The sequence below is a fragment of the Pseudopodoces humilis genome, chromosome 2 (genome assembly GCF_049639895.1).
Source record: "Pseudopodoces humilis isolate 2021_Gansu_Grassland_sample_001 chromosome 2, ASM4963989v1, whole genome shotgun sequence".
NCBI classification, from domain to species: domain Eukaryota; kingdom Metazoa; phylum Chordata; class Aves; order Passeriformes; family Paridae; genus Pseudopodoces; species Pseudopodoces humilis.
In genome coordinates, this window is record NC_142201.1 from 37862739 (window position 1) to 37887284 (window position 24546).

At 36.1% G+C, this 24546-nt stretch overlaps 1 protein-coding gene across 1 annotated transcript in view; it reads left to right on the plus strand.

The window, feature by feature from the left end:
• NALCN (sodium leak channel, non-selective) overlaps window positions 1-24546 on the plus strand; it is a 230438-nt gene that overhangs the window by 133541 nt on the left and 72351 nt on the right. The window contains exons 14-15 of the mRNA XM_088051078.1: window positions 4548-4685; window positions 9846-9920. Of these exons, the coding sequence (XP_087907204.1) occupies window positions 4548-4685; window positions 9846-9920 (213 nt within the window). The remainder of the gene's footprint in view (window positions 1-4547; window positions 4686-9845; window positions 9921-24546) is intronic.

Below are 24546 nucleotides of genomic sequence, written 5' to 3' on the forward strand. Positions count from 1 at the left end.
GCACATATTGAGCCATGAGGAAGGACAGGGGTGGCTGGGCCTCCTGAAGAAGGCCTAGGTGTGAGGTGGCTGCTAAGAAAATGCACTCTATGGAGAACAAAACACATTATTAGTGTCTCTGACTTCTATGCCCTGGTTTCTTTTGGAGTTTGTGGCTGTGTGCTGACTGCTCTGTCTCAATTTACAAAGTTGGGAATGCTGCCCTTCTTTTAAATGGGTCAACACAAGATGAAAGCCAGGCCCAACTGATAGCAACAACAATTCCCCAGTTTTCACAAAAGCAAGTGTCTGCTCCTAGCCTAGGAACCTTGGAAAAAGTTCATGATGTGAAATATTAGTTCAACCTAAGCAATACCCATTAAACAAAGATGAACAATGAAGTTGTAATTCTCTGATGCCATTAAAATCTCAGTATCACTGCCATATTTTTAAAGGATGGCTCCTCTTCTTTCAGGGCATTACTGAGCCCTTGTGACTGTGCCAGGAGGAAAACGTACATTTCTGCTGGTAGAACAGCTTGCAAAGATATTTCAGCAATGTCCTAAATCTCATTAACTTAATTTGCAGAAGCAATCCCAATCATTGTAGAACTACTTCTATGAATTAGGCCAGTGGAATTTGGTCCCCAAAATTTTGTGGGCAAGCACCAGTTACAACACAAGTACATTACAACTGTAAACAGTAATTTGTGTGGCACCACCTCTGTAACAGTTGGACAAGATGTCAGAACTGGCACTTTGGCTCATATATTCTACCAAACCTTTGCCAATCTTAAACTATAAATAAAAAGGTAGTTTGACTTCCATCATCAAAACAGCTCATTAAGTAATAGGGAATAAATACTCAAAGAAATTGACAGTCTTTTCTATAACACAAATTAATTCAGAAAATCACCATTTGCATAAATTTCTAAGTCTCGTCTTCACAGATGTTGATTCTGTCAGCTAGTTGCATTTCAAATGAATTTTAAAATGAACAGTGGGAGGTACACCTTTCAGCTAAATATAACTTGCTCTAAAGATTGCTTGGTGCAAAGAATATATTCATTGTGCACTGCCTTATTTACTTAAAACTAATGTTTTGCATTATACTGGAATTTCATGTCATAATAAAATGCTTAAATTATATTGAAAGGCCATTTTATAAAACTATATGCTTTATGGACAACTTGTTTGGATGGAAGATTAGGTTTCTTTAATATTAAAAGAATATCTTCTCCACATTAATCTATTATTAATTGTATTAAAGAGGAGTCCAAAATAAAGTACTGATGGTATTTTTATACCTTGAAGAATTAAGTAAAATACATATTTTTAAAAAGCAGTAAGCTGTAGTAATTAAGTGTGATTCAGAAGAAAGGATACTGGACTAGTTCAGTTTTCCAGTCCCTCAGATGTTTTCAAGCCAGCAGTGGGGTGTGTTACTTAATGTAGTGCCCATCTTATGCTTCAGCAGGCAGTGCCACACCAATCAGGTACAATGGCCATGGGCTCTGAGTGCAGACAAACAACAGCTGCCTGGTTTAGCTTCAGCTCCCCATTACAAAGGAACCTGAGACCTGAGAAGTTGTGCTGGCTGTTGCTGGGGTCCTTGTCTTCTTCACCCTAAAGCACCCCTGGCAGATCTAAAGGAGGCTGAATTTTCTGCTTGTTTCATGTGTGCTCAGCTGGCTACGAAAGGCCTTACATAGCTAAAGATCCCAAATGTTTCTTTCTCTGCATGTCTTGCACGGGGACCAAATTATTTTTATATAAGGAAAAGAACTAATAGTAAGAGTTGTAATTTTGTACAGTATAGAGTCTGTGCACATGGCTGGGAGGGGGCACTCATTTGAAGGGAGGATATGGCTGCAGGTTGGCAATGTGCTGGTTAAGGCCAAGTTTACTGGCAGAAACATAAAGCAGAGGCTACTGTGCAAATTTCAACCCTCTTGCTTGATGTCTTCAAATACATGACATACCACAGACTTTAACCACCCTATTTACAGATTTACAGAAATTTACAGAAAAGTAGTTGCCAGCATTTTTCTCTGCTGTTTCTAGTTCATCTGGCTTCTGTCCTCTGTGGGATCTTCATGTTCAAAAGAAAGCCTGGGAATTTACATTTGGTCAGGATGTTTCTAGTGTAGAAATTAAAGTCTGATATTTACCTTCTCTCTGAACATGTGTGATTGCTCATATGGATGCCCTGATCTGCCCCATGTTCATCACAGCTTCATATCTTGTAATTTGGACTTGTAGGTTTAAGCATCTCTGAAAATTTGATTAGTGTGAGTTAATTCTGAAAAGCAGCTGTAAAGATAACTCCCAAACTTCTTAACCTAGCAGGGTGTTTGTGCTTCTGTCTGCTTCAGAGTGCCAAAAACACAGCAGCAATAACAAACCACATTGGACTTTGGTGAGAAGCCTTTTTGTGTGAGTCAGCAGGCAAATTACTTACAAAACCCTCAGCAGCTAAATGTTTGTGAACCCTGTAACAGAGTAAAAATTCATAGTTCTTCCTCTGAATATGACCTAGAGGCAACATGATTCAGTTTTTTCACTTTAAAGTATGTATTATTTAAATCAAAAGAGGAGAAAAAGATTTAGTGCTAGGATCCGTATCTACAGTCAGTGTAAGAATGGACGGGTAGTATCAGTGGTCTTCTGGTACTTAGTTGTCAACTTTTTTTCTGTTTCCAGCAAACTTTCTCCAAGGCAATCACTGGGTACAAACATGGAAATTGTCTTCTCACACTGGGCACTCCAAAAAGGCAGTGCTTTTTATGCAGTGCCTGTATAACAAGATGATGGGCTGGATTAGATTGCCCCTGCCTTGCCCAGCCCTGTTACACCATCTCAGCATGCTTTGTAATTGCAGGCCCTCCTTCCAAATTTTAGGCAGATAGACCTTGATATAGATTTTAGGCAGATAGACCTTGATATTCATTTCATGATACAGAATCAGCATGTAGCAAGTCATACCACAGCCTCCTTGTTATTTCAGATAGTTTGGACCAGCTTCTTGTCACCAAATATTAATGACTGTTAGTCATAGGGATCTTACATAAAGCCAAAACCAAGTGCTGTGTGCATGCACATGGACAGTCTAGATTAAATTTGCTTTTACTGCAGGTGAGAAGTCACAGTCTGGGGTGGACTCCCCTAAGGGTGGGATATAACCTTAACGGTTCTGTTTGCATTGGAAAAAATGTCATCGAGAATTGTTTTGTTTGGAAAACTCCACTATAAACTTGAAAAAGAGCCCAAGCAAAGTATTTTCCTGTGGTTTATAATAATAATATAAACTTGAAGTCTCTTTGTACAGCTACTTGTTTTCAGCTTTTCCAGTACAGGTTTTGACTTAGGGTAAGTTGATGTGAAGAGCTGTCTGGATACTGTTTCCTCATAGGTTTGACAAGAAGAATCGTTTTCTCTTTGTGCCATCACACTAACGTGCTAATCTGTTGCTGCTGGGCACACTGAACACAGATCTAATACATCCTTGTAACTGTGTCAACATTTTGAATTCTCAGAAACTTGTTAGCTGTAAGCTGCATTGTTGTTTTCAGTTTCTAACACATCTTATTATGCATAAACCAAAAGTAAGATACCAGCTTTGATCCTTTCTGTCTGGAAAGAGAATACTTTCAATGTCAGGCAAAAGCAAGAGAAACTTGTGCAAGAGTTTGGCCTCCTTGAGACAATTGAGACTGTCAAGATATTTCACTTTCATACCATTCTCAAACTTCTGTTTCCAAGGCAGTGTGCATTCCTCAATGTCTGTGTAGGATGTACATCTTGCAGTTACACATTTCTCATGTTGAGTTCAATTCTGGTTAGTGCTGTAGGCTCCAGCTGGGGTTTCAAAGGTGTCTGTGTTCTTGGCTTATCTGATTTCATATCTTCCCACCGCTAAATAAATAAATAGTTTGAAACATTCCCATTATTTCCTCTATTGTTGACATGTATACCTGGTCTCAAGGAATTTGAAAATGTTACAGTAGTTCCACCAAAAAATGCTATTTACAAAATATAGAGGAAAAGTCTGACTGGCTGAATCAAGTGCAGGTGCAGAGACCTTGCCATGTTGATTATTCTCATCTGTGGAGTGCCTCAAATGCTTCTACTATTAAGATAACATAATTTATGATCACATTTAATTATAATGCTTTATTATAGGTATATTTAGAGAGAGGAAACATGGAAGAAAAAGCATAATCAAAAAATCACAATACTGTAAAATATTCAAAGCACTAATCTCTGATGCTCAGGATATTTATCATATTTTTTGAGCCATGAAGGAAACCAGATGATTCTTTGTATGGACTGATGAAGCTAGGACTGTGTTACAAATTGAAGATTACGGTTCTGTCAAAGATCAAGCTATTTATTTCTCCTTTAGCTCATGAGTAGCCTTTTACTTGGCTTTGAAAGTTTAATACATTTCTTAAGGTTAAAAAAAGAAAACCAAAACAGGTGTGTGTCTGTTAAATCAGTTATAGCAATGTGTCAATAAAACCATATTAGTATAATTTGTTAATATGTTTGCAATTCTATTTCTTGCAGGCATTCATGTCAATGTTTCAGATTCTCACACAGGAGGGATGGGTGGATGTCATGGATCAGACACTGAATGCTGTAGGGCATATGTGGGCACCAGTAGTTGCTATTTATTTTATACTATATCATCTTTTTGCTACTCTGGTAAGTTTTCACTTGCATATGTGCTGTGCTTCATTTAATTTTGAACTACTCTCATAGCTCTTGTACTACTTACTATTCTCAGTTAGTTAAAACTAATTGTGGTACTCATTTTTAGCATAGGCAGCTTTTAGTTCGTGGATGTGGTAGAATAAATTTACCCCTCAGCCATGTGACACGGGGTGGTGGCCTTTGTTCTGGTGTGAGGTGGTGTTCTTCTTAGATCCAAGTCACACTGCCAGACTAACAATATAATTATTATCTGTCTTGTACCTTTGCAGCTCTAATGATTCCAGTGAAGTGACTTTATTTACCATGTAGGACTGGTCCCCTCGGCTTTCATTGCATTCTCTTTGCAGCAGCAATCAAAATGAGAAGTATAAAACCTTAAGATATAAACCTTTAAGTAGTCATCTCTGCTGTCCTGTTGCCTGATACAAAATCAATGCATGAAGAATATAGGATATAGTATGTCAATCAATAAATTATGAGAACTAATACAGCAGTTAGTTCATAAACATATACAGATATATGTACATAAACATATATATGCACATAAACAGAAATGTGGATTATATAAAAAATCCTAAAAACAACTATTTTTTCTGTATGCATTTCAAATGGGATTATTACATTCTTTTACAGGGAAAATGGGAAGGAAAGCATCTCTGGTTATCCTGTATCAATAAGGGCTTGTTACTTTATTTGAATACCAACAAAGAGAAAATACCCTAATCAGGAAAATAACCATTTTATGCACCATTAATTCACTCCTACTATTGTTCATTTTGGATTTTCCTTTGACTGCAGGTTTTGATGCGTTTAGTCTTGTTTTCACTTTTTTCCATTCCATTCTCTTTCTTTGCTCTGATGTCTACTTACATAAGGCACTAAGTGTATTAATACAATTTCCACCAGCTTCTATCTACTTCTTTTACTTCACAGTATATCCCATTTCACTTATAAAGACTGAATAATCAGACTACAATTGTGGGTGCAATGGATTACTTCATATGGACTGAAAACTTGACTTTATACTTATACACACTTTATAAATGGCAATAAAGTGCACTTCATGCTCTTAGAGCTGCTTAATTACATCAAAGAATAAGCCAAACAAATGTATGTATCAGAAGATATATAGAAGATATAAAGATAGTAATTTGCTCACAGGGGTCAGAAAATACAGCTTTTCATGCTGGAGTGTTCTTTTAAACTCCTTGGAATTTGAGTTTATAAAGAAAAAAGGGAAGTGATTTTTTGGTCATAGATTTGAAAGCAGTTACTGATAAGAGAATCTTATTGATGTGTCTTTGATGCTTCATCAAGAACATTTGCTAATCAAGAATCCATTTTTACTTCTTAGATAGAGAAGTATTAAGCAAGTCCATAAAGTAAAATATGTCAGGTGACCTCTCTGCTAAAAATTCACATCTTAACTGAGAAATAATTTAGCTGTAAGATCAATTTTAATATTCTGTTTTGCTTCCTGTTTTGAAAGAGTCATCTGGGACTTCTCTGTTTGTTTACTGAAAGCACTGATTTTGCTAGGAGCGAAGTCACTTTTCAGTACACCATCCTCAGTCCTTTTGAAGGGAATTTGCATTTAAATACACAGTCCTTGCTTTGCTCCATAAGGGTACACTTTTCTTCTTACTCACTTATGCAAATTCTACATGAATGAGGAAACCCTGCAATGACAACTTTGCAGAATTATCTGGGCTCATAAAATTTTAGTTTCAGATCTAAGATCTTCCTCAGACCTTGGAAGGAAAAAATATGTAGGACAAAGTTGTCTGTAGGCAAAAGAAATTTAAAAGAAAACAGCATGGAACTGGTAAGGGAGCATGAAAATTGTTGGGCTGCTACTAAAACCAAAAAAGAAGCACTATAAGAATAAACAGCCATCAGAGAATAATAGGAGTAAAGTCAAATGAAGAAGTTACTTTCACCAACCAGAAACGGGGAAAAAGAAGTGAGAATGATAACTGCAGGCATTTGGCATAGCAGACTACAGAGACTTGGAAAGAAATTAAAAGGTTTCACATTAGAAGGCAAAGAAAAACTGAAGTTCAAAGAGAATTCCCTCTCTTGGAAACAAGGACTTTTATTTGTTGAGATAGCAGCAGAGGAAATTAAACAAATAACAAGATTGCATTTAACTTTTCTTTTGTGGTACCTTGTCTTTGGTTCTTGTTGAAAAAAAAAGCAAGAAGGGAGTTAATGAAAGTCTTGCCTTGATACGTATCAGTGTATGAATCAGCAAGACTGTGAGGGGTGATGTATTTAATGAGCATGGAACTGAACTTCCTTAACTGGTATCCTTTGAGCAGCACTGGATTATCATGGAATGAACAGGATATCTGAAGAAGGAAAACATCATACTGTAAAATGTTAACAGAGTTATAGCAAAACTGTTCATTAGCAACTAGGGATCAAAGTAGTTTTCATAAATTGTTGTTGGTCACAAGGAATGACAAAGGTCAGAGGGTCCAAAAACAATCAGAAAGTTCCACTTGGCATGGAAATTAGTATGTTAGTCCCTGACCTACTATATAAGTGCATGGCAGTGGGTTTTGGATAATGCAGTAAGGTGAAAGGGAAGAGAGACATTAAAGAGGTATAGATGAATTAAAGAAAGAGTGACAGCAGAAGATATCACTAGTGCTGCTTCCAGCATTCATCCAGCTGGAGGGGTGATGAGCTTGGTTTCAGCATCAATCCAGCAGCATCACTCTAGCTCATGAGATGTCCAGGATCCTGGGGGTGATTATCCAGCTGGCAAGTGTTGATCCATCTGTGTCAGTATGGCCAGTGGGATGTTCAGGGTACTGGAGGGTGCTGCTTGGGCTTGGGGAGGACCTTTTTATGTTGAGGTTTCTCTCTTTCTATGCTAATTAATTATCATTTACAGTCTGTTCATTCAGGCCTTCCTGGAAATGGTCTTGAGGGCTTTGGGGGTCCTTGGTGGTGTCAATCCCACCCTATAGTCCATGCGTATGCCATGCCCATGTGCATGTCAAGTCATTCTTGCACTTGCACTGTGCTGTGTTGTTTTAGCTGGTGTAAAAGTGCTGCCCTATCTCTGTCTCACACTCATTTTCCAAACCTTGTTCTTTCTCATGGCATTGTAGTACCTATAGTTCTTGATTATTACCAACGAGTTTTGCTTGTCATTATTAATAGTCTTTGGCTGGCTCCACAGCCGTCCAGCTATCGCTGTGTGAGACACACATTCACCCCTTCTTCTGGGAACTGAGAGCTCAAACAGATCTCACTTTAGACCGCTGTTTATAGGATCATTAGAGAGTGTGTTTTAGTCACAGTCATTTTCCATCCTGGCCATAATTTGAGTCACTTTCTTTGAAGGTTCAACAACAGAAATATTATTCCTCTTGGCTCTTTTGCAGGCAAGAAAAGTATGTTTCCCAGGTTAAATTCAGGCACTCGTTAGACACCTGTTAATTCCTGGGAACAGACAGTGTTTCTGATAAGCTCAAGAGGGGCTTAGTCCAAGTGCAGTTCATCCAGGCTGAGTGAGGCCTAATGAGCATTTCTCAGCTCACAGTGTGGCCTGAGTGGGAGAAGGGGTGCACCACCACAGGCTATCCTGTCAACTTCTCCGGGCCTCTACACTAGGCTAAGTATTGTGTATTTTATTGGAATTGTGTCTTGCATTGCTGTACTGAATGCAATCTTTACTTCCACTGTTTGTAGTAGTTGGATCATTGAAAATTATATGTATTTAATAGTGATGTATTGTTTATGTGGCACATATGTCATTTTGAATAGCTGCAGGAAATTCTACATGTTGCTAAAGCCAGCTTCTTGTTAAAAGAATGTTGATTTTTTCTGAGTACTGACATTTTTTAAATGTATGGGCCAGAGTCCTTCATATGTCTTCTTTACTTTTATAGTTCATGGAGCAAAAGAAAATCCTGCCTTGGAATAAGGTCCACTCAATTTAGATGTATTTTGATTTCCAAACTACTTGTCTGTTATATTAAACCATGTAAATTTCATCTTCTGTAAAGGTGGGGAATAAATTTCCAGTGTGACAGGCAAACTTACACTTCATTTACAAGTAGTCTTCCTTTACAAGTGGAAGGATATGGTTGTCACTTAGTGGTCCAACACAGCAGAAAAATTCTAGGCCTGTAACTCTATCTAAAAAAAGAGTTATTATATCTTCTGGTACCTCTCTTCTGTATCAGAAACTGCTTGCCTGTAGAAGCTCAATTGTGCTTGAGGATGTTTGCATCAAACTTCAGAGACTAAAACTTCAGCAGTTGCTGACAGCTGTTGAGTTATGTATGTGTACATATTGACTGCCTTAGATAGAAGTTGTCTGATAATATATGCTGAGCAGTGGTATCCTCCCTCACCTACGATACTCCTAATTCTGTTTGCTATATCAGTCACATTTTCAGCTTCTTTGGCCTCTGGTCAGCATCTGTACACAAGGGAAATGTAATAATCTGATACTGATACACGCTTTTTTTTTCTCCCTGGAATTCTTCCTCCTAGAAAATTACCTAAACAATATTTAATGTAGAGTAAATGGAGGCACTTGATTTTCCTCTTCTGTGACATGAGTTTTGTATACATGTGATGCATGCAAATAATGAAACAGCTAACTTTTCTTCCAAAGTGGATTTAGCTACTTTTCACAGAGGCACTCTGAGTAGAAAAGGAAGTCCACAAAGTAAATGACTGTCAAATGACTAAAAAGTCACACGTTAATTGAAAGTCACCTAAGCTTTACAAGATGTTTTAGGATTTTGCTTTGCATTTCTTTTATTATTATTGTTGTTGTTGTTGTTGGGACTTTTGTTATTGTTTCTGATTAATTTAATTTTCTCTTCATGTGAAGTACATTTTAATGAGTATATTGTTAAACATATATAATGCATTGGTCATAAGACCTAGAATTCAGCATTTTTAAGCTCATAATAATTGTATGGTGAGATAAAAAATAATTTACTACTTGAAAAATGGCTAGCTGATATATAGTAGCAGATGATACTAGTTCAACAGATGTCAAAGGCAAGAATCCCATTTAGATCATTTGGGCTGTCATTTTTCCATGTTACTTAATAATACTTCTTAAGAAAGTACAGTTTCTTAAGATTCACTTTAACAAATCACTTACTTGTTTTGTAGATTCTACTCAGCTTGTTTGTTGCTGTTATTTTGGACAACCTGGAACTTGATGAAGATCTAAAAAAACTTAAACAAGTAAGAACATGTTTTTATTGTGCTTGGAAGTAATTTCAGTAAGGCATTTTACTTTACTGGTATTTTGTGTGGCAGAAGATGGGCAATATCTCCATCACAATGAGCAAAACAATACATGTAGAAGTGACTAGCAGTATTTTGTTGGATGGTTTACTATCACAAAACCTTAAGGAAAAATTAAATTCTGACCTTGTGCACAAACCACCAGAGACGAAGGTATCCATAGCTCTTAAATGTGCTTTAATCTGTACAAAGAGAAGCAAAGTCATCAACATTTCACTGTTTCATGCATGAAATAGCATGAACTAACACATGGCAACTTCTTCTGTAATATTTGGCTTATAGCCATCATTTGCTGCTTTTGTTCATCTTTCATGTGCCTCAGCAATTGCCATAGAATTATGTTTGTTCAGTTCACCCAGACAATTGAGATACTTTACACTGAAGTTCAATATGACTATGTTATATACTTTAAGTTTTTATTTATAGAATTCAATGCAGAAATCAATGCTGCTTTTGCTGTTGCAGTATTAAATATCCATATGTATTGCAAACTTGAAATAAGTTAAAAGGACAAGTATTTTCTGCAACAATGAAACAAATACTAGACTTCAGCTGATCAGTTTACATGAGTGAGAGATCTTACAGATGATTCTGGGATGGTGGGACAGTCTTGAGTATGCAAACTGAGTAGACCAAATCGAAGGCATTAATTTTTCTCTTTATCAGTCTCAAGAGGTAAAATGATCTGAAATGAAAATGGCTCAGATGTTGTAAGCAATGTCAGATCATACTGATAATCTTACAGGAAATTTTTCATAATGTCTGCATGAGTTATGAGTACAAATAAATTTTCCAAAGTGAAGAGCTTGAGATGTGAAACCGAGTGGTTTTTGTGTGAAACGTCACATCTTTGATTCATAAACCACTTTAAAAGTCCCCATTTTTGCTTATTAAATGGCAACAGCATGGCTTTGTGCTTTAGCCACCTGCTTTGGAAGTGGTGAGCAAAAAGCAATAATGAGAGGCCACCACTAGCAATGCTTGCCACATTTCAGTCTGAAATTTTATTAGCCTGGTAGGAATTCTGTCTCTGTGATAGCACTAGAGAACACTTAAATGAAAAACATAACTATACTTTTTAAAAATCTCTCAACTTCATAGCTTTGAGACTGCAGCAGCTTGACTACATTAGCGTAGTGCTAGGCCAGAACAAAATTGCTGCCCCAGCCACCAGATGTTCTAGCTACTGTGCTGCTGACAGTCTCCGTGACCCGAGGGCATTTAACCACAGCACAGCACTGTGCCATTGGACACACCAGGTGGGTTGACTGGCATAATGGTGTATGGATTCTACAAGCATTATGATGCATATCATACACCATCCTGATGCATAAAAACGGCCAAGGTGGCTGCCGCTGGTTCATTTGTACTTATGTTTCTGAAATGTTTTCTTGAACAGTCGTGTCTCCTCTTAGATTATTACTCAGTTCTATTGATTGCATTCCCTTCTAGTATTTTATGCACACAAATGAATGTTGTACAAGGTCTTGCGTATTTTAAAAATGCTTAAGGTGAAAGGAGGCAAGGGATCATTTCCTGGATCTCAATGATATGAGATTAGTAGAATGAATGTACAACTGCTTTAGTGCCAAGAACAGAAAAGATTTCCTGAGGCATAAATACGATGGTGCAACAGGTTCAGTGCTGATGGTGACTGTACTCTACTGTGCTGAAATATTGATTGTCTTATCTCAGAAGATAAAGCAAAAAGATTTTTAATTGAATGATATTTTGAATTTTCAATTAAAAAATGGACTTAAGAAGAAGCAGGATTATAAGGTAATTGTTATGTTTTGATCAAGACCGTTTCTATAAAAAAAGAAATCTGTATTGCTGCACAGAAAAAAATTTTACATTTGTAATTAAAATATTAATGGTGTTGCAAGAGAGGAGGCAAATAATTCAAACTTAATGTAAAAGACATTGGTTGGTTGAAAATTACGAAATTGTAATGCTCTCAATCCTTGGGGATGTATTTTTTCCCTGCCTTTACAGATTTTAAAGCTCAAGTCCCAGGGCATTGTCGATGATGAAATACTGAATGATTTTCAAGGAAGAAAGGAGAATATATTTGTGCCAGAAATCACACCTACCTAATAATCCCTTTTGAACTGTGTTCTTCTTAATTGTGGCTTAATTTCTTTTCTGGAACTTCATAAGAAAAAATTTATTACTTAACTTTCAAATTTTTGGGAGAGGATTAATTACTTAATATTTGAAATGTACTCTAGAATGTAAAATGATATGTAAACACGTCGTATTCATGTTGCTTCAGTAAATAGGAGAGTCTAAGTAAGATTATGATATAATTTATTTAAAAGAAAGTAAACCTTTAGAATTAAATATGCCAGTGCAAATTTAGTTAAGGATGTGCATCATGATTCAGTTTTTGATTACCCCATTACATAATATAAATTTCAAAACTCTGGCCTCAGTGCAAAGAGTAGGTAGCGTTCCTTTTAATAAGCTGCTAGTCCATTTATTGTCCAGTGTTTGATCCTGTGCATTATTTATTGCACAGCATTCAGGCTTTGCTACAAAGACAAATCTATTAATCTCCTTTCTGTCTTTTTTATGGTACCCCTCATAAGTATGTAGAACAAACATAAAACTTGTGAAAGTTTAATTTAAGAGATTTACTTAGCAACACAGGTACACGTAAACAGAATCTGCTTTTCCAAGACACAATTCAGCTGGTTTAAGAACAGTCATTCTCTGTATCCTTACAGCTCTGTTTATTTGCAATGCATCTCCCAACCTCTGCCACATCTCATCCTCTTGTCTGTCTGCCATCATAGCTCAAGTTGAAAGTGTTTTTACTATAGCTCATAGTCACCACCTATCTGTGCAATAAACTTGACCCTCTGCAGCTATCCAGACTGACCCTAACAAACTTCTGAGTCTCCAGGTATGACCTTGATCCTGCTCATCTTCCCAGGCCATTCAGTAAATCAGTTATGCAGATGATATCAAACTCAGGCACAAGAAATCTATCAACTACAATCCTGACTTCCTTCTCATTCATGCCTGTCTTCTCCACGCTCTCCCTAAACTATTGTCCCAAAGTTAAAAAGAAACTGAGAGAACTTCTTTGATGTCTTTTGCCTTTTGTGATAAAGTGATGACTTTCGTTTTAGAAATTCATCACCCTTAACAGATTTTGAAGCATGACTTTGTCATGCAGAAGCTGTTTTAACTTTTCCCATTATATTCTCCACATACTTAATTTTTCCATTGTTACATATTTCTATCAATTTGCATAGATACAAAGTCAGACTGTTTAGATTCTCACTTCTCATGCTCTACCCTGGATCCCTCTTTTAAAGTTAGTCATATTTGCCACTTCCTTTTCTCTCACTCCAAAGTTTATTTAAGTGACAAATTATCTATCACTGCTGTATGTCAGCCTTGCTATATCTGAGATCCTTTAGAAGTCTTGAGAGAGTGCTATCGGGCGTTTGGGAGTCACAAATTGACCTTGTGTCAGTTATCTTCCAAAAGCTTTTCTCCTGACACTTTTGTAGATCAGTCTTTGGCACAGCTTAGGGTCTTCTTTAAATCTGTCTGTGGCCAAAACTGTTTATTTTAATTTCTTGTTTTGGTTTTATTTTTCAGAACACACTTAATTGTCTGTTGCTCTTTTAGACTTCCTGCTTTCCTTATGTCCTTAAGAGCTTTCTTATTAGAGTTTATTTCTTTAGAAACTAGCCCCTCAAATTTTTTCATGATCTGCCATTATTTTTATACCAAAAAGTGCTAAAATTTATGTTGAGGGTTTTTTTCTCTATTCTTTGCTTAGCATATGACTTTCTTTTCTGAAATGTATCCATTTACTTTTAAGTCTTCTTTGCACTCCATTTGACATTGCTGGTCTTGTTGACCTTCTTCGAGTTTTTCTGTAGGTGGTAGATGTATTCTGCTAATAAAACAGGATATTTAAAGCTACTCCATACACTCCCCCTTCTCAGTTTCCATCATTTGTCCATTCCTTTAAATTTCTTTTCAAAAGCTTTATGATTTAAGTAATTAATTATTTCATTTAAATTCAGTATAATAGGTAGATTTGACTTTCTACTTGTAAAGTTAAATCTGAATTTGAGACCATTTTTGTCACTGTTACAGAAGAGCTTTTTTGATATTTATGCCATTAAATAGATTTTGCTCAGTACTCAGTACCATGAGATGTTTCTTCACTTAGGTGTTCTCTGGCTAGCTAAGTCAGCAAGGAGTCACTTATGAGTAAAAAGTTAATATCTTTCTTCTTCCCTTTCTTCTAAACATACATGAGGGTAAACAAAGGCTTCCCAGTGTTATTACTGCTTGTCTTTTGGCTTTGAATACTATTTTGCGTTTTGAAATTGTTTTATAATCTTCATTTACACATGTGCAGAATATTTCTGCCAGTTTGAGACACAGTTTCAATGCACATGGATCCTGTGGTTTTTTTATATGCATTTACATTATTCACTGCATTGATTGAAGAATTTCTGTAAAATATAGCACCAGGTGCCAGGTACTCTCCATCTGGATAATACATTGCCTGTTTTTTAATAACAGAAATTCTAATGCAACCATGGGGGGGTTAAAATTTTGTTATTAATATAAAAGCCTGTATATGTATTATTCTTGTCGAGTTTTATGTCCTCTCCTTAATATGGCTTTATTTTTTAGGGTTTTTTTTTTGTTTCCTATCAGAATTTTATAAACTTTTAGATTTCCCATAGCTTCGTTCTCTATGGAGAGACTCATGTTTGCCTAGTTGACTACTTCATTCTGGGCTTACTCTACTGTTTTAGTACCTGCTCCTTTAACAGCTTTTGCAGCCAGTGAAGTTCCTTAAAAAATTTATGAAGATTTAAACACCTGGGTAGAATTCATCTCACTGCACCATTATAATGTTGTATATACAGTTTGAAATATTCATATGGATTTCCTTCTCTAGTCACTGAATAGTAGTAGGTACTTTCAGAGGGCAATTTTGAGAGACATATATATTTTTTTATAGGGCATCTACAAGAAAATTTGAAGCCAGCTATGAGATTAGCCTCAAGCCATCCTCACTGTATGAACTGCCCTTCATCTGCAGCATGCTCTGTGGCTTACAGCAATGAAACCTGTGTGGCACTGCTTTTCAAGTGCATATCCCAGCTTTCCTGGGAAAGCAGACAGGAAATAAGACTACTCTGTCTTTGATCTGTTCTTATATCTCAGAACCTTTTGGCTGATCCTTGTCAGAAAAAGGGTACTGGATAGATGGACCTTGCATCTAACATAGTGCATTCATTCTTACACCTCTGGTGTTTCATAATCTGAATTGGATTTCAGAAAAAATTTGCAAATAGCATAGGGATGAACCCATTGGTGGCTAAAACCTTGTGTGTGATCACTTTACTGTTTTATAGTTCCACAAGGAAAAGAGCAAGCACCTCATGCATCTCTGAGCATGAGACATGGTCTGACTTCCTTGACCTTGTAATCTTACCTCTGTAATCCTATTTCCTGGAATTCCATAGTAAGATACATACTTTTTATATCTATATATAATTTTAGCTATTGAAATATAACATTTTCTTTGTTTACCTTATGCTTGTTATAACAAACCCAGCTTACCTCACTAACTTTAGAATTTGTGTCAGATAAGATTATTGTGTCCCTATTTTAATACTGGAGAATCAAAGCTGAAGTGACATCCCTAGGTTTATACACAAATTCCCAGTATGATGAGGAATCAAAAAAAAAGTCTGATTTAGGCCTTAGGCCCCTTGAGTCAATCAGTAACATATGTCCACTTTTCAATTGCTGAAATCTCACATAAGTGTAGTTCTCTGCTTCAAGAGAAAATCCCTTAAAGAAGATCAGATTTCTGTCATATCGCACATGTGCTGTCTGTGCTCTCTAGTGCACACTCACAACATCAGTACAGATGGCATCCATTACTAAAAATATTTTCCCTGTGCCTTACTACCTGGCAACAGAAATTCTTGGAGGAGTAAACAACAATATGCAGTAGGGACATTTTTCTTCTAATTTGATTAAATTTACACTCTAACCAGTGAAGGTACTTGACAGATGTTCATGCTCCTTTCCCTCCAGTTCTGCTCCACACAATAAAATATGTGTAAGATTTCTTTTTCCCCTAAATCCATATCAAAGCAGCCAACACTACAGAGTTTTATATATATACCTATATATCATGGTATATATCTATTTCTACTTATAGTATACATTTTCTTTTTTAAATGAAATGCCTTTAGATTTATATTTGAAAAGTAGCATATTTTTACCATGTTCATTTTTTCTCTTAAATCTCACTTTTAACTCTTTTATATTGAAAACAGGCTTTTATAAAGAAGCTAGGAGATAATGATGGATTCTTTGTTGGCTTTGTCTGTTGAGATAGATTCTTGTTTTCAACAATGTTTAATGTCTGAACACTTCAGTTTGATGCCAGTGGTTCAGGATCACATTTGAAATGCTTACAAACTTTTCAAAAAAGAGGCAGTTAAGCAAACTTTAGTGGTCTTTCCAGAGCTTTCACAGCAAAAGCATAAAAGAAATAAAAGTAATCCATTAGGGAATCTGTCTCATAAGAAAGCACAATTGCAGTAGAATAAAGTAAATTGGGATTTGAGTGTCATTCAAAAATGGCAGAACTATTCTGGAATCTCATTCTGTAATGCTTGGGGTGTTTTGGTGGTGGTGGTGGTGGTGGTGGTGATAGTGATGGAGGCAATAGGGAGGTCCAGACTGGGATCTACTGCCACCTAATTGTCCAGAATTAATGAAGCAGAGGATAGACTACTTTGAAAATAATTTTATAAAACAAATAAATATTTATATGTTAATCCCTCTTATCTTAAAATCTACTCTATTTTTTCTGTTCTTGTTGTCATGGAAACATAGCAATTTACACTTTTTTTTTATCACTACACAGATACTTTTCCTTCTTCAGTACTCAAGTAAAAAAATCCCTGATTTATAAGACTTTTGGTGGCCTGCTATCTAAAGGGAGAGTATCTGATTCTGAACATTGGTAAAGATCATTCTGGCACATGTATACTAAATATGCATTTGACACTGCTTCCCTTTTATGCAAGAATACATAAGTGGATTTTTGGTTAATTTTAGTCAAGACAAAGCAAGTCAGTCCCTAAAGCGATAGTGCTGAGTCCTACATTTTTCTCTAAAGTGCATTTGAATAGAAGTTTCAAATCAAATATTTATATTAAGTAGAATAAAATATTTTTTATTGTTGCCTGACTGATCACCACAGTATTCTTTTGATTTTGGAAAACTCACAGATACTTGTTTGCTTACAGAGTTGGAATCTGTATGAACTAAAGCAGTATTTATATGCCAAACAATCCAAACTTACATCCCCAGAGGAAACATAAAATTTTCTTACTGTGATTCCTACAGTATTCATCTTTCTTTGTCTCTAAGCTGAAGAAAAGAAGGACAATTTGTACTTTTGATCTTAAATTCACGTGCAAACATTTGTTGATTTTGCAATTATTACTTTGATTCCAGTGTCTGTGCTTTTCATTGCTAACTCAGAGCAATTTGATTCACATTTTTAATCCATGTAAAAGAAACCTTCCAAGAATAAAAATCTTCATGCACTTAAATGCAATTATTTTTAAGAAAGAAGTAAGATTATCTTCTGACATGCACTGAAAAAAATAAATCATGATAATACTGTACTCGCATGCAGTAAGCATCATAACAAAAGTTTTAATGTTTTTATATTTAAGCCAGGTCTCAGGAGTTTAGAAGCAACTATCTTCAAGTTTTTAAACACTTGTATTCAAGGAAAAAAAATTCTCATCTATTTAGATATAGGTTGGAATATTTTAACACTTGCCCGTAGTCATAGTTACCCTCCAGGGAATGATTCATCCCCTCCAAGTAGGGGGGTCTCTTTTTTCTGTTACAGGGGAAGTCTAGACAGTTAATTAGGCAAAATGCCTGACTTTCAGTGGATAACGTTAAGCGACATAAATATCTAAGTTTAATGAATTAGGAACCTGTATTTCATTGACATTTAATCATATGGGTGCTTTCACATTAATGAAGCCAAAAATCATAGTGTGTAACAGCAGGCACCTTACTGAAATGTCTAGGCTGGGATCCTAATTTAGGTTAGGGACTTAGATGATAATGGCAACAAAGAAGGATGAAAGTCAACATTCAGAGCTGATCATCTCTCCTCATTCACAGCAGAAAACAAAGCCTGAATTTGTGAATTTGGTTCATAAAATAGCAAGTCCCTGGAATTTGCACCTCAGTTTTTAAGGATACATGGCACAAATTTGACAGGATCTTTGTAGAGGTTCCTGACCTCCACCTAGTTTGGTTCAGAAGGCAGTACAGGCCCTGTCTCACTTGTGGAGCAAAAGGTATGCTGAGTGGCAAAAGCAGTGTGGTCTGTGTGAAACCAGACATTCACCATTTGCTATGGGAATATGTCAGAAATGTTGCTATTGCACATTTTAATGTATCCCACTAAGATTTTGTAGTTATGTTTGGTCTTAAAAGACAAAGATACAAATAATTGCTTCCCCAGAGAATGAGGTTTCACTGTTGTGACAATGATGTTGAGGATATACATCTTATATTCTCAGCAATGATATGTTAACAAGTGTTGCTGCATCAATATCAAGACACTGGAATTCCCTTTTTGTGATTACTATGTTGTTCCAGTATTATTCTTGCCAATATGCTTATCACCTTTCTCCATTCATCACCACCATTATGGCTCCCATTTTCTCAGCTGCTACTCTTTTACATCCAGAAAGAGTTAGTGCTGTTTTTTCTTTACATTAGAACATACATTTCTTAGTGCCAATGGTCACTTCTCCATGATCATTGTCAAAGGAGTTTACCCATCCATCCACTGCTGGAAATTTTCAAAACAACAATCTGTTTATTAGGAGAGCTTCCAGAAATCCACAGATGGAGTGTTGGTTTCCTTGAATCTCTCATTTTTAAGGGTATCTCTCATTTTTCAAGTTGGCTCTTGCTCTGGGAATCTTCATTCCTCTCTTTTTTGGACTAAAACATCTCTCTAATAATCTTTTATAATTGTTTCTATGTCCCAGGCATATAGTGGGCTGAAATTCATGATGTGGGAGAAATCTTTCACACAGACAAGGTTTTCAACATGAAAATTATACTGACAAAAAGACAATAATGTTTTAATAATGTTTTCCTGAATGAAATACAGAAGTCAGGTCTGCAACCTAATCTTCCATTAGCTATTTTGTCTCTTGCACACATAGCATCTTTCTGCTTTCAGTGCTTGGGATGGTTGCAGATTTTAACTCATTTTTAGGTTTGGGGGTTTTTGGTGTTGTTGTTCTGTTGAAATCAGATACCAGGAGGAGAAGGCCAAGGTTTTACTACTGACCTCTTGAGTATACATTCATGATGATTGGTGAAGCAGTCAATCTGTATGTTTATGCCTTTTCATTTTTTGTTTGCTTTTTTCACTATTTCTAGATACTAAGCTGTGAAATTTGGTTTCTATACACTCTTGCCCTTCAGATATTCACAACGTCTTCATGTAAAGCAGTTCTAACAACTGAAGCAGTTCACTTCTCTAGTGAAAATACATGCTATTTTTATAATTTCTGCTAGATGCTCCTGCTGCTGCCTTTTTGCATTATTGTCTGTAGAACAAATAAAGGCAACAACTTGAACTAAGTGCACTGCTTGTTTTTCTTTAACTTTTAACTGTGAGCTTCTAAAAATAAATATTTCTGCAATCATCCATTAGTTTTTGTCAAGAAGTCTTCATAATTAAATCCCTGTGAGAGCCTTGCAGAGTTGAGGGCTAACAGAAAGCAGAGCTGGTCATAGAAACAAGATGAGTTAAAATCTGATTGTCAGCCAAACTGAAGTCCATGTTCTCCAGTACCACGAGTAAGGCCAAGGTCTACCTAACCTTGATTCTAGTAGGAGAAGAAAGCTTGTCTGGTATGAAGAATAATTTAATGTATAATTCTGGCATCATGGATGCCAGAAGCAGTACAAAAATAAAAACTTTTTTTATAATATGGATTTAGGAGTTGAAAAAATATAATCAAGCTGCTTGCAATGGCTCTATGAACTGAAACTGTTAATGGTGTCTGTTATTTTTAAACTTTGAACTGTGATATCAACAGATCTGCATCAAGCTTCTCTAAAAAGCCTTCTTGATGCCAGAAGAAAATTATTTTCTGGTTTAGTTCTAGGAGATCAAACTTTCCTGGCTCATTTGCTGAAGCTGCAGCTTGTATAAGAGTTCAGGAATTGTAAAAGATTTTCTCCACAAGAGCCACAATGTGATTTACATTTATATTTGGAACCACTCATATTTTCTTTTTCTTTCAAATGTGTTTGCCTTGAAAAACTGACTTGAAAGCCTGTAATGCATTTAAGTATTATTGCAAATAAGTGGGAAAAAAATATTTGGGGAAACTTGTTGAAAGCCGCAATTTTTAAGAGATGGTAAGAGTTTCAATCGATACCTTTTTATCTTCAAGGTGTGACTGAGAATGCATATTTTTATGTGTATGTGTGGGAATTTCCCTGGCTCTCCCTAAGCTCACAATGTGACAATTTTGACTAAGCATGAGCAGGGGCTGGAGAAAGTCATAAGATCATTCACAATGAGAACAGAGAATCATTAGGGTTGGAAGATCATCTGATCCAAACCCCTTTCCAGGGCAAAAAAGTAAAGAGTCTTAATATTCATTGTCTAAAGCATACCAAAAAACTCTGAATCAGATATACTGTCAGTGCCTTGGGGTAGTTCAAAAGCTTGCAATGTGCTACATTCCATTCTGCACTAAAAATAATGTGAATTCAGAGGATGAGGTACCCTTTAGGCAGTAATATAAGCAATTATGTTCAGGGCAAAAAGGCACCAATCAAAGTGACAGGACAAGTTCTTCTTTCTGCAGTTGTTTCCATGTTCTTTTAAAAGAGTATAAGAAATTTTAGACCTCCTGAGTGTATTTGCAGATGCTTGTTTTTCTATTCTATATCTGATAGATATATCTATCTGATTATCATATCCTAACTATATTTTGGGTCTGTTTACCATAAAAGCATAGTATATATTTTTGCTCTCTAATACAAGCAGCCTGTGATTTTGGAACTACACAGACATACACATATGTTCCAACCATTTCAGAATCATTAGAATTTTTCTCCATTTCAGGTCCTGCAGATACCTTTGGTACACATGCATAGGTCAATGCAGATGTGCACACACACACACATACAACAAACTTGCCAAATATACAGAGTTTTTCAAAGTGACCAATTTTTACAGTTTTCAGAAAAACAGATCCTTTTTCAAATCATGCCAGTTTTATGAAATGCTGAATGTATTCCCAAATCTTGAAAATGTATGTGAATGTCTTTATTCTTCTTTAAAACAAAACCCTTAAATCCCTAACATCTCCAATAGTGCCTCTAATGAGCTTCCTTCTGTTTAGCACTTTTTTCCCCCCAATAAGAATGTCATAATTCCACATTATTTTATCTATTCTCAGTAATGAAATGGTACGGAGTAACTACATATGTTGCTTGTATTGACAGTGGATTGTCCTACTAAAGACTTTTATTTTGGTAGGTGTACTGTGTTTAAATGTAAATCCTTTCAGACCTCTACACTAAAATTGCTTCTCCTTAAGTAGGACGTTGCTTGGTATTCAGCATGACAAGCACTGACATCAGAGGAAAGCCTCTCGAATCCTAGTAAGCCATTGCTTCATGCCTCTATAGTAGCTCTGATTATATCACTAAATCACAGACTATTCTGAGCTGGAAGGCACTCACAAGGATCATTGAGTCCAGCTCTTTCAGCAAATAGCCCATCCTGGGATTGAGCATGCAGCCTTAGTGTTATTGGCACTATGCTCTATCACTGTCAGTGTCACCTGAAAGTAGAACCAAGGCCTTCACAATTGCTCGGCAGTTCCTTGTGGCCAGTGATTGGTAGAATTCCATCATATGTTTCTGGTAAAAAAAAAAACAGTGCCAAATACCAATAAAATTATTATGAAGCTTACTGAGGAAGAATCTCTAGGCTTGGAATAAACAGATCTGCTGGACGAAAGCAAAGTTCTTCCTGGATCAATATCTAGTTTCTGACAGTAGGCAGAAAAATATGTTTAGGAACTAACACAAGAAATGGGAAATCACAAAGTGGTATTTCTTTCTCTGATGATATTTCATACTTGAGTGTTAGTTACTTTCCACAGATATAGGAGCTTCCAGTGTCCAACATGGTGTATCTTTGTCTTAGTTCTTGATGGACTTTTTTCTTGCCTGTCTGTTAATTCAATTTTCAAATCTGCATATATTCTAGCATTTTCTGCCTGCAGTAGCAAAGATAAATTTAACAATGCACCTTGTGAAAAGATATTTCTTTTTCAACTAATGAGCCTTCCACTTGATTTTTTCGTTTGATGCCCTCTAGCCTGTGATGTTCAGTCATTCCAGTCAAATGCTTCCTCAGTGCTCTGACTTTCCTACAGTACCTGTTATTACTTCCTGTGTTTTCTGTCTTTGTGCACCTGTACATTTAGCTTTAGAATCAGACCAAAGTTTCTTTTCACTGGGTAGCTCTATTTTAAGTGATCTCCTTTTGCAAGAAAATTTGGCAGTTAAGCTAACACATCTTGGAAAAAGTCATGTTTAGTATTTCTTAGAAACTCCCTCTTTTATTGTTTTTTTCAAAGTAAATCAGTCAGCATGTGAAATTATTAGAATAGAATTTCTGTAACATCTTTTCTTTAAAGTTTTCTTGTTTTATTTTTAACAAGAATTCAAAATACCTAGTCCATAATAGAAAAGATATTAGCAAGTCCAATCTCCCTGCATGCAGATAGCTTGCTGATGCTTTACTGTAGTCCTGTTTTTCATGGATTTAATTTTTTGCTTTCCCTTTTTCTTCACTTGCTCTCCTCAGATCTCTTTTCTTGTGAGGTGGCTTAGTATTTGAAAGCAAGGTGTTTATAGGGGAAGTCCAGGCCATCCAGATGCAGTCCTTATTCATTCAGAAGACAGTTCTGATGTTACTCCTGTTAATACCAATGAGTCTCACTATCCTGGTAATGCAAATATCATTTTGACAGACCTATTAACAACTCCTTTATTCAGTGAGGAGCAAACCAGTCCTCATACTTTATGACCCAGTTTTACTTTTGAGTGTGCAGGACCTTTTCTTCCCCTCTGCTCCCTTCTCCCCTGATTAAGTAGAACCAGAGCACATAGTTCACTAATCTTTTTAATTGATACCATGAACAACGACAGGTCAAACACTAGTAACTGGCTTTTCAAGTACATGGCTCCAGAAGCTATGTTGAGTGATACCTCAGAAATGACATTTTGTCTGTCAGTAGAGAAGGAGTTGGAAAAGATAGGATTTGGGATGCTGAACACATTTGGTGAGAATACATTGCCAGAGCCCTGTGCCTTTCACCAAACACCTCCAGGCATTCAGAAGATACAGGAAGATTCCAATGACAATTTCAGCAGTTGCATCACTTCTAAATTTTGTGTGTCGAGGCTTCAGCATTAAAGTGGGAGTTTCAGCATAGGGATTTTTCATGAACATATTGTGTGAACAAGGTGTTATAATTGGTATATCTAATTTAAACACATTTGGCATAAAATTTTGTATATGTGAATTTGTGTGTGAAGATCAAGGAGCTTTTTTAAGCCTAGTTAGAGTTACTTGCCTCCAGAGTATTTTTATTCTGAGAACAGTGCTTGAGGTAATTCTAAATGGGAAATAACTATAAAATAGAATAAAAATGAAAAATTACCTTTTCATTATATCTGATTCCATGTGAATGGATTTTTAACAAGTGGCAGGGAAGATAAGTGTCAAGCACATTTCATTAACCAATGGTAAGTACAGTAATGGTTCCACACTGAAATTTATGTACTACATAAAATGCATAAAATTCTTCTTTTTATCATAGAGGGAAGATAGAATTTTCACAAAATTCAAATTGGTCCCCTGTTCTGGAACATATGCAGAACATTTAAATAGGCATTATTTCGAAAGTAGTAAGTTTTACAGAGACTGAATCCATTTCTAGAAGACAAGGCAACCTTTCAAGGCTGGAAAATAAGGTCATCTGGGAAACTACTCATGCTAGGCTATTTCTTCTTTAATAACTAAGAAAGTTTTGAAAATCCCTTGATGGCTGTAACTCCAAGACACCAGTGTTGTTTGAATTTTTTTCCTACCTCTTACCTCATCTGCCACCTTTTTAAAAAACAGCATCAATGAATCACAAATTCTGGGTGATATGTTCTACTTGTAAAGGTGAAATAAACACCTAAGTATTAATTCAGAAGCTGTCAATTTCTGATATATGCAATCTGCCAAAAAAACTCAAAAAAATTCAAGAGGAAGGTTTTATGGTATAAAATGTTATAAAATAGAGACCCTTGAATATTCTAGCCAAGGAACATTTTCAAAGCACACATTTTTCAAGGAGGAGGGATAGGAGTTCTATTTGCTATGGATGTGGGAATAGCAGTAACAAAAATGTAA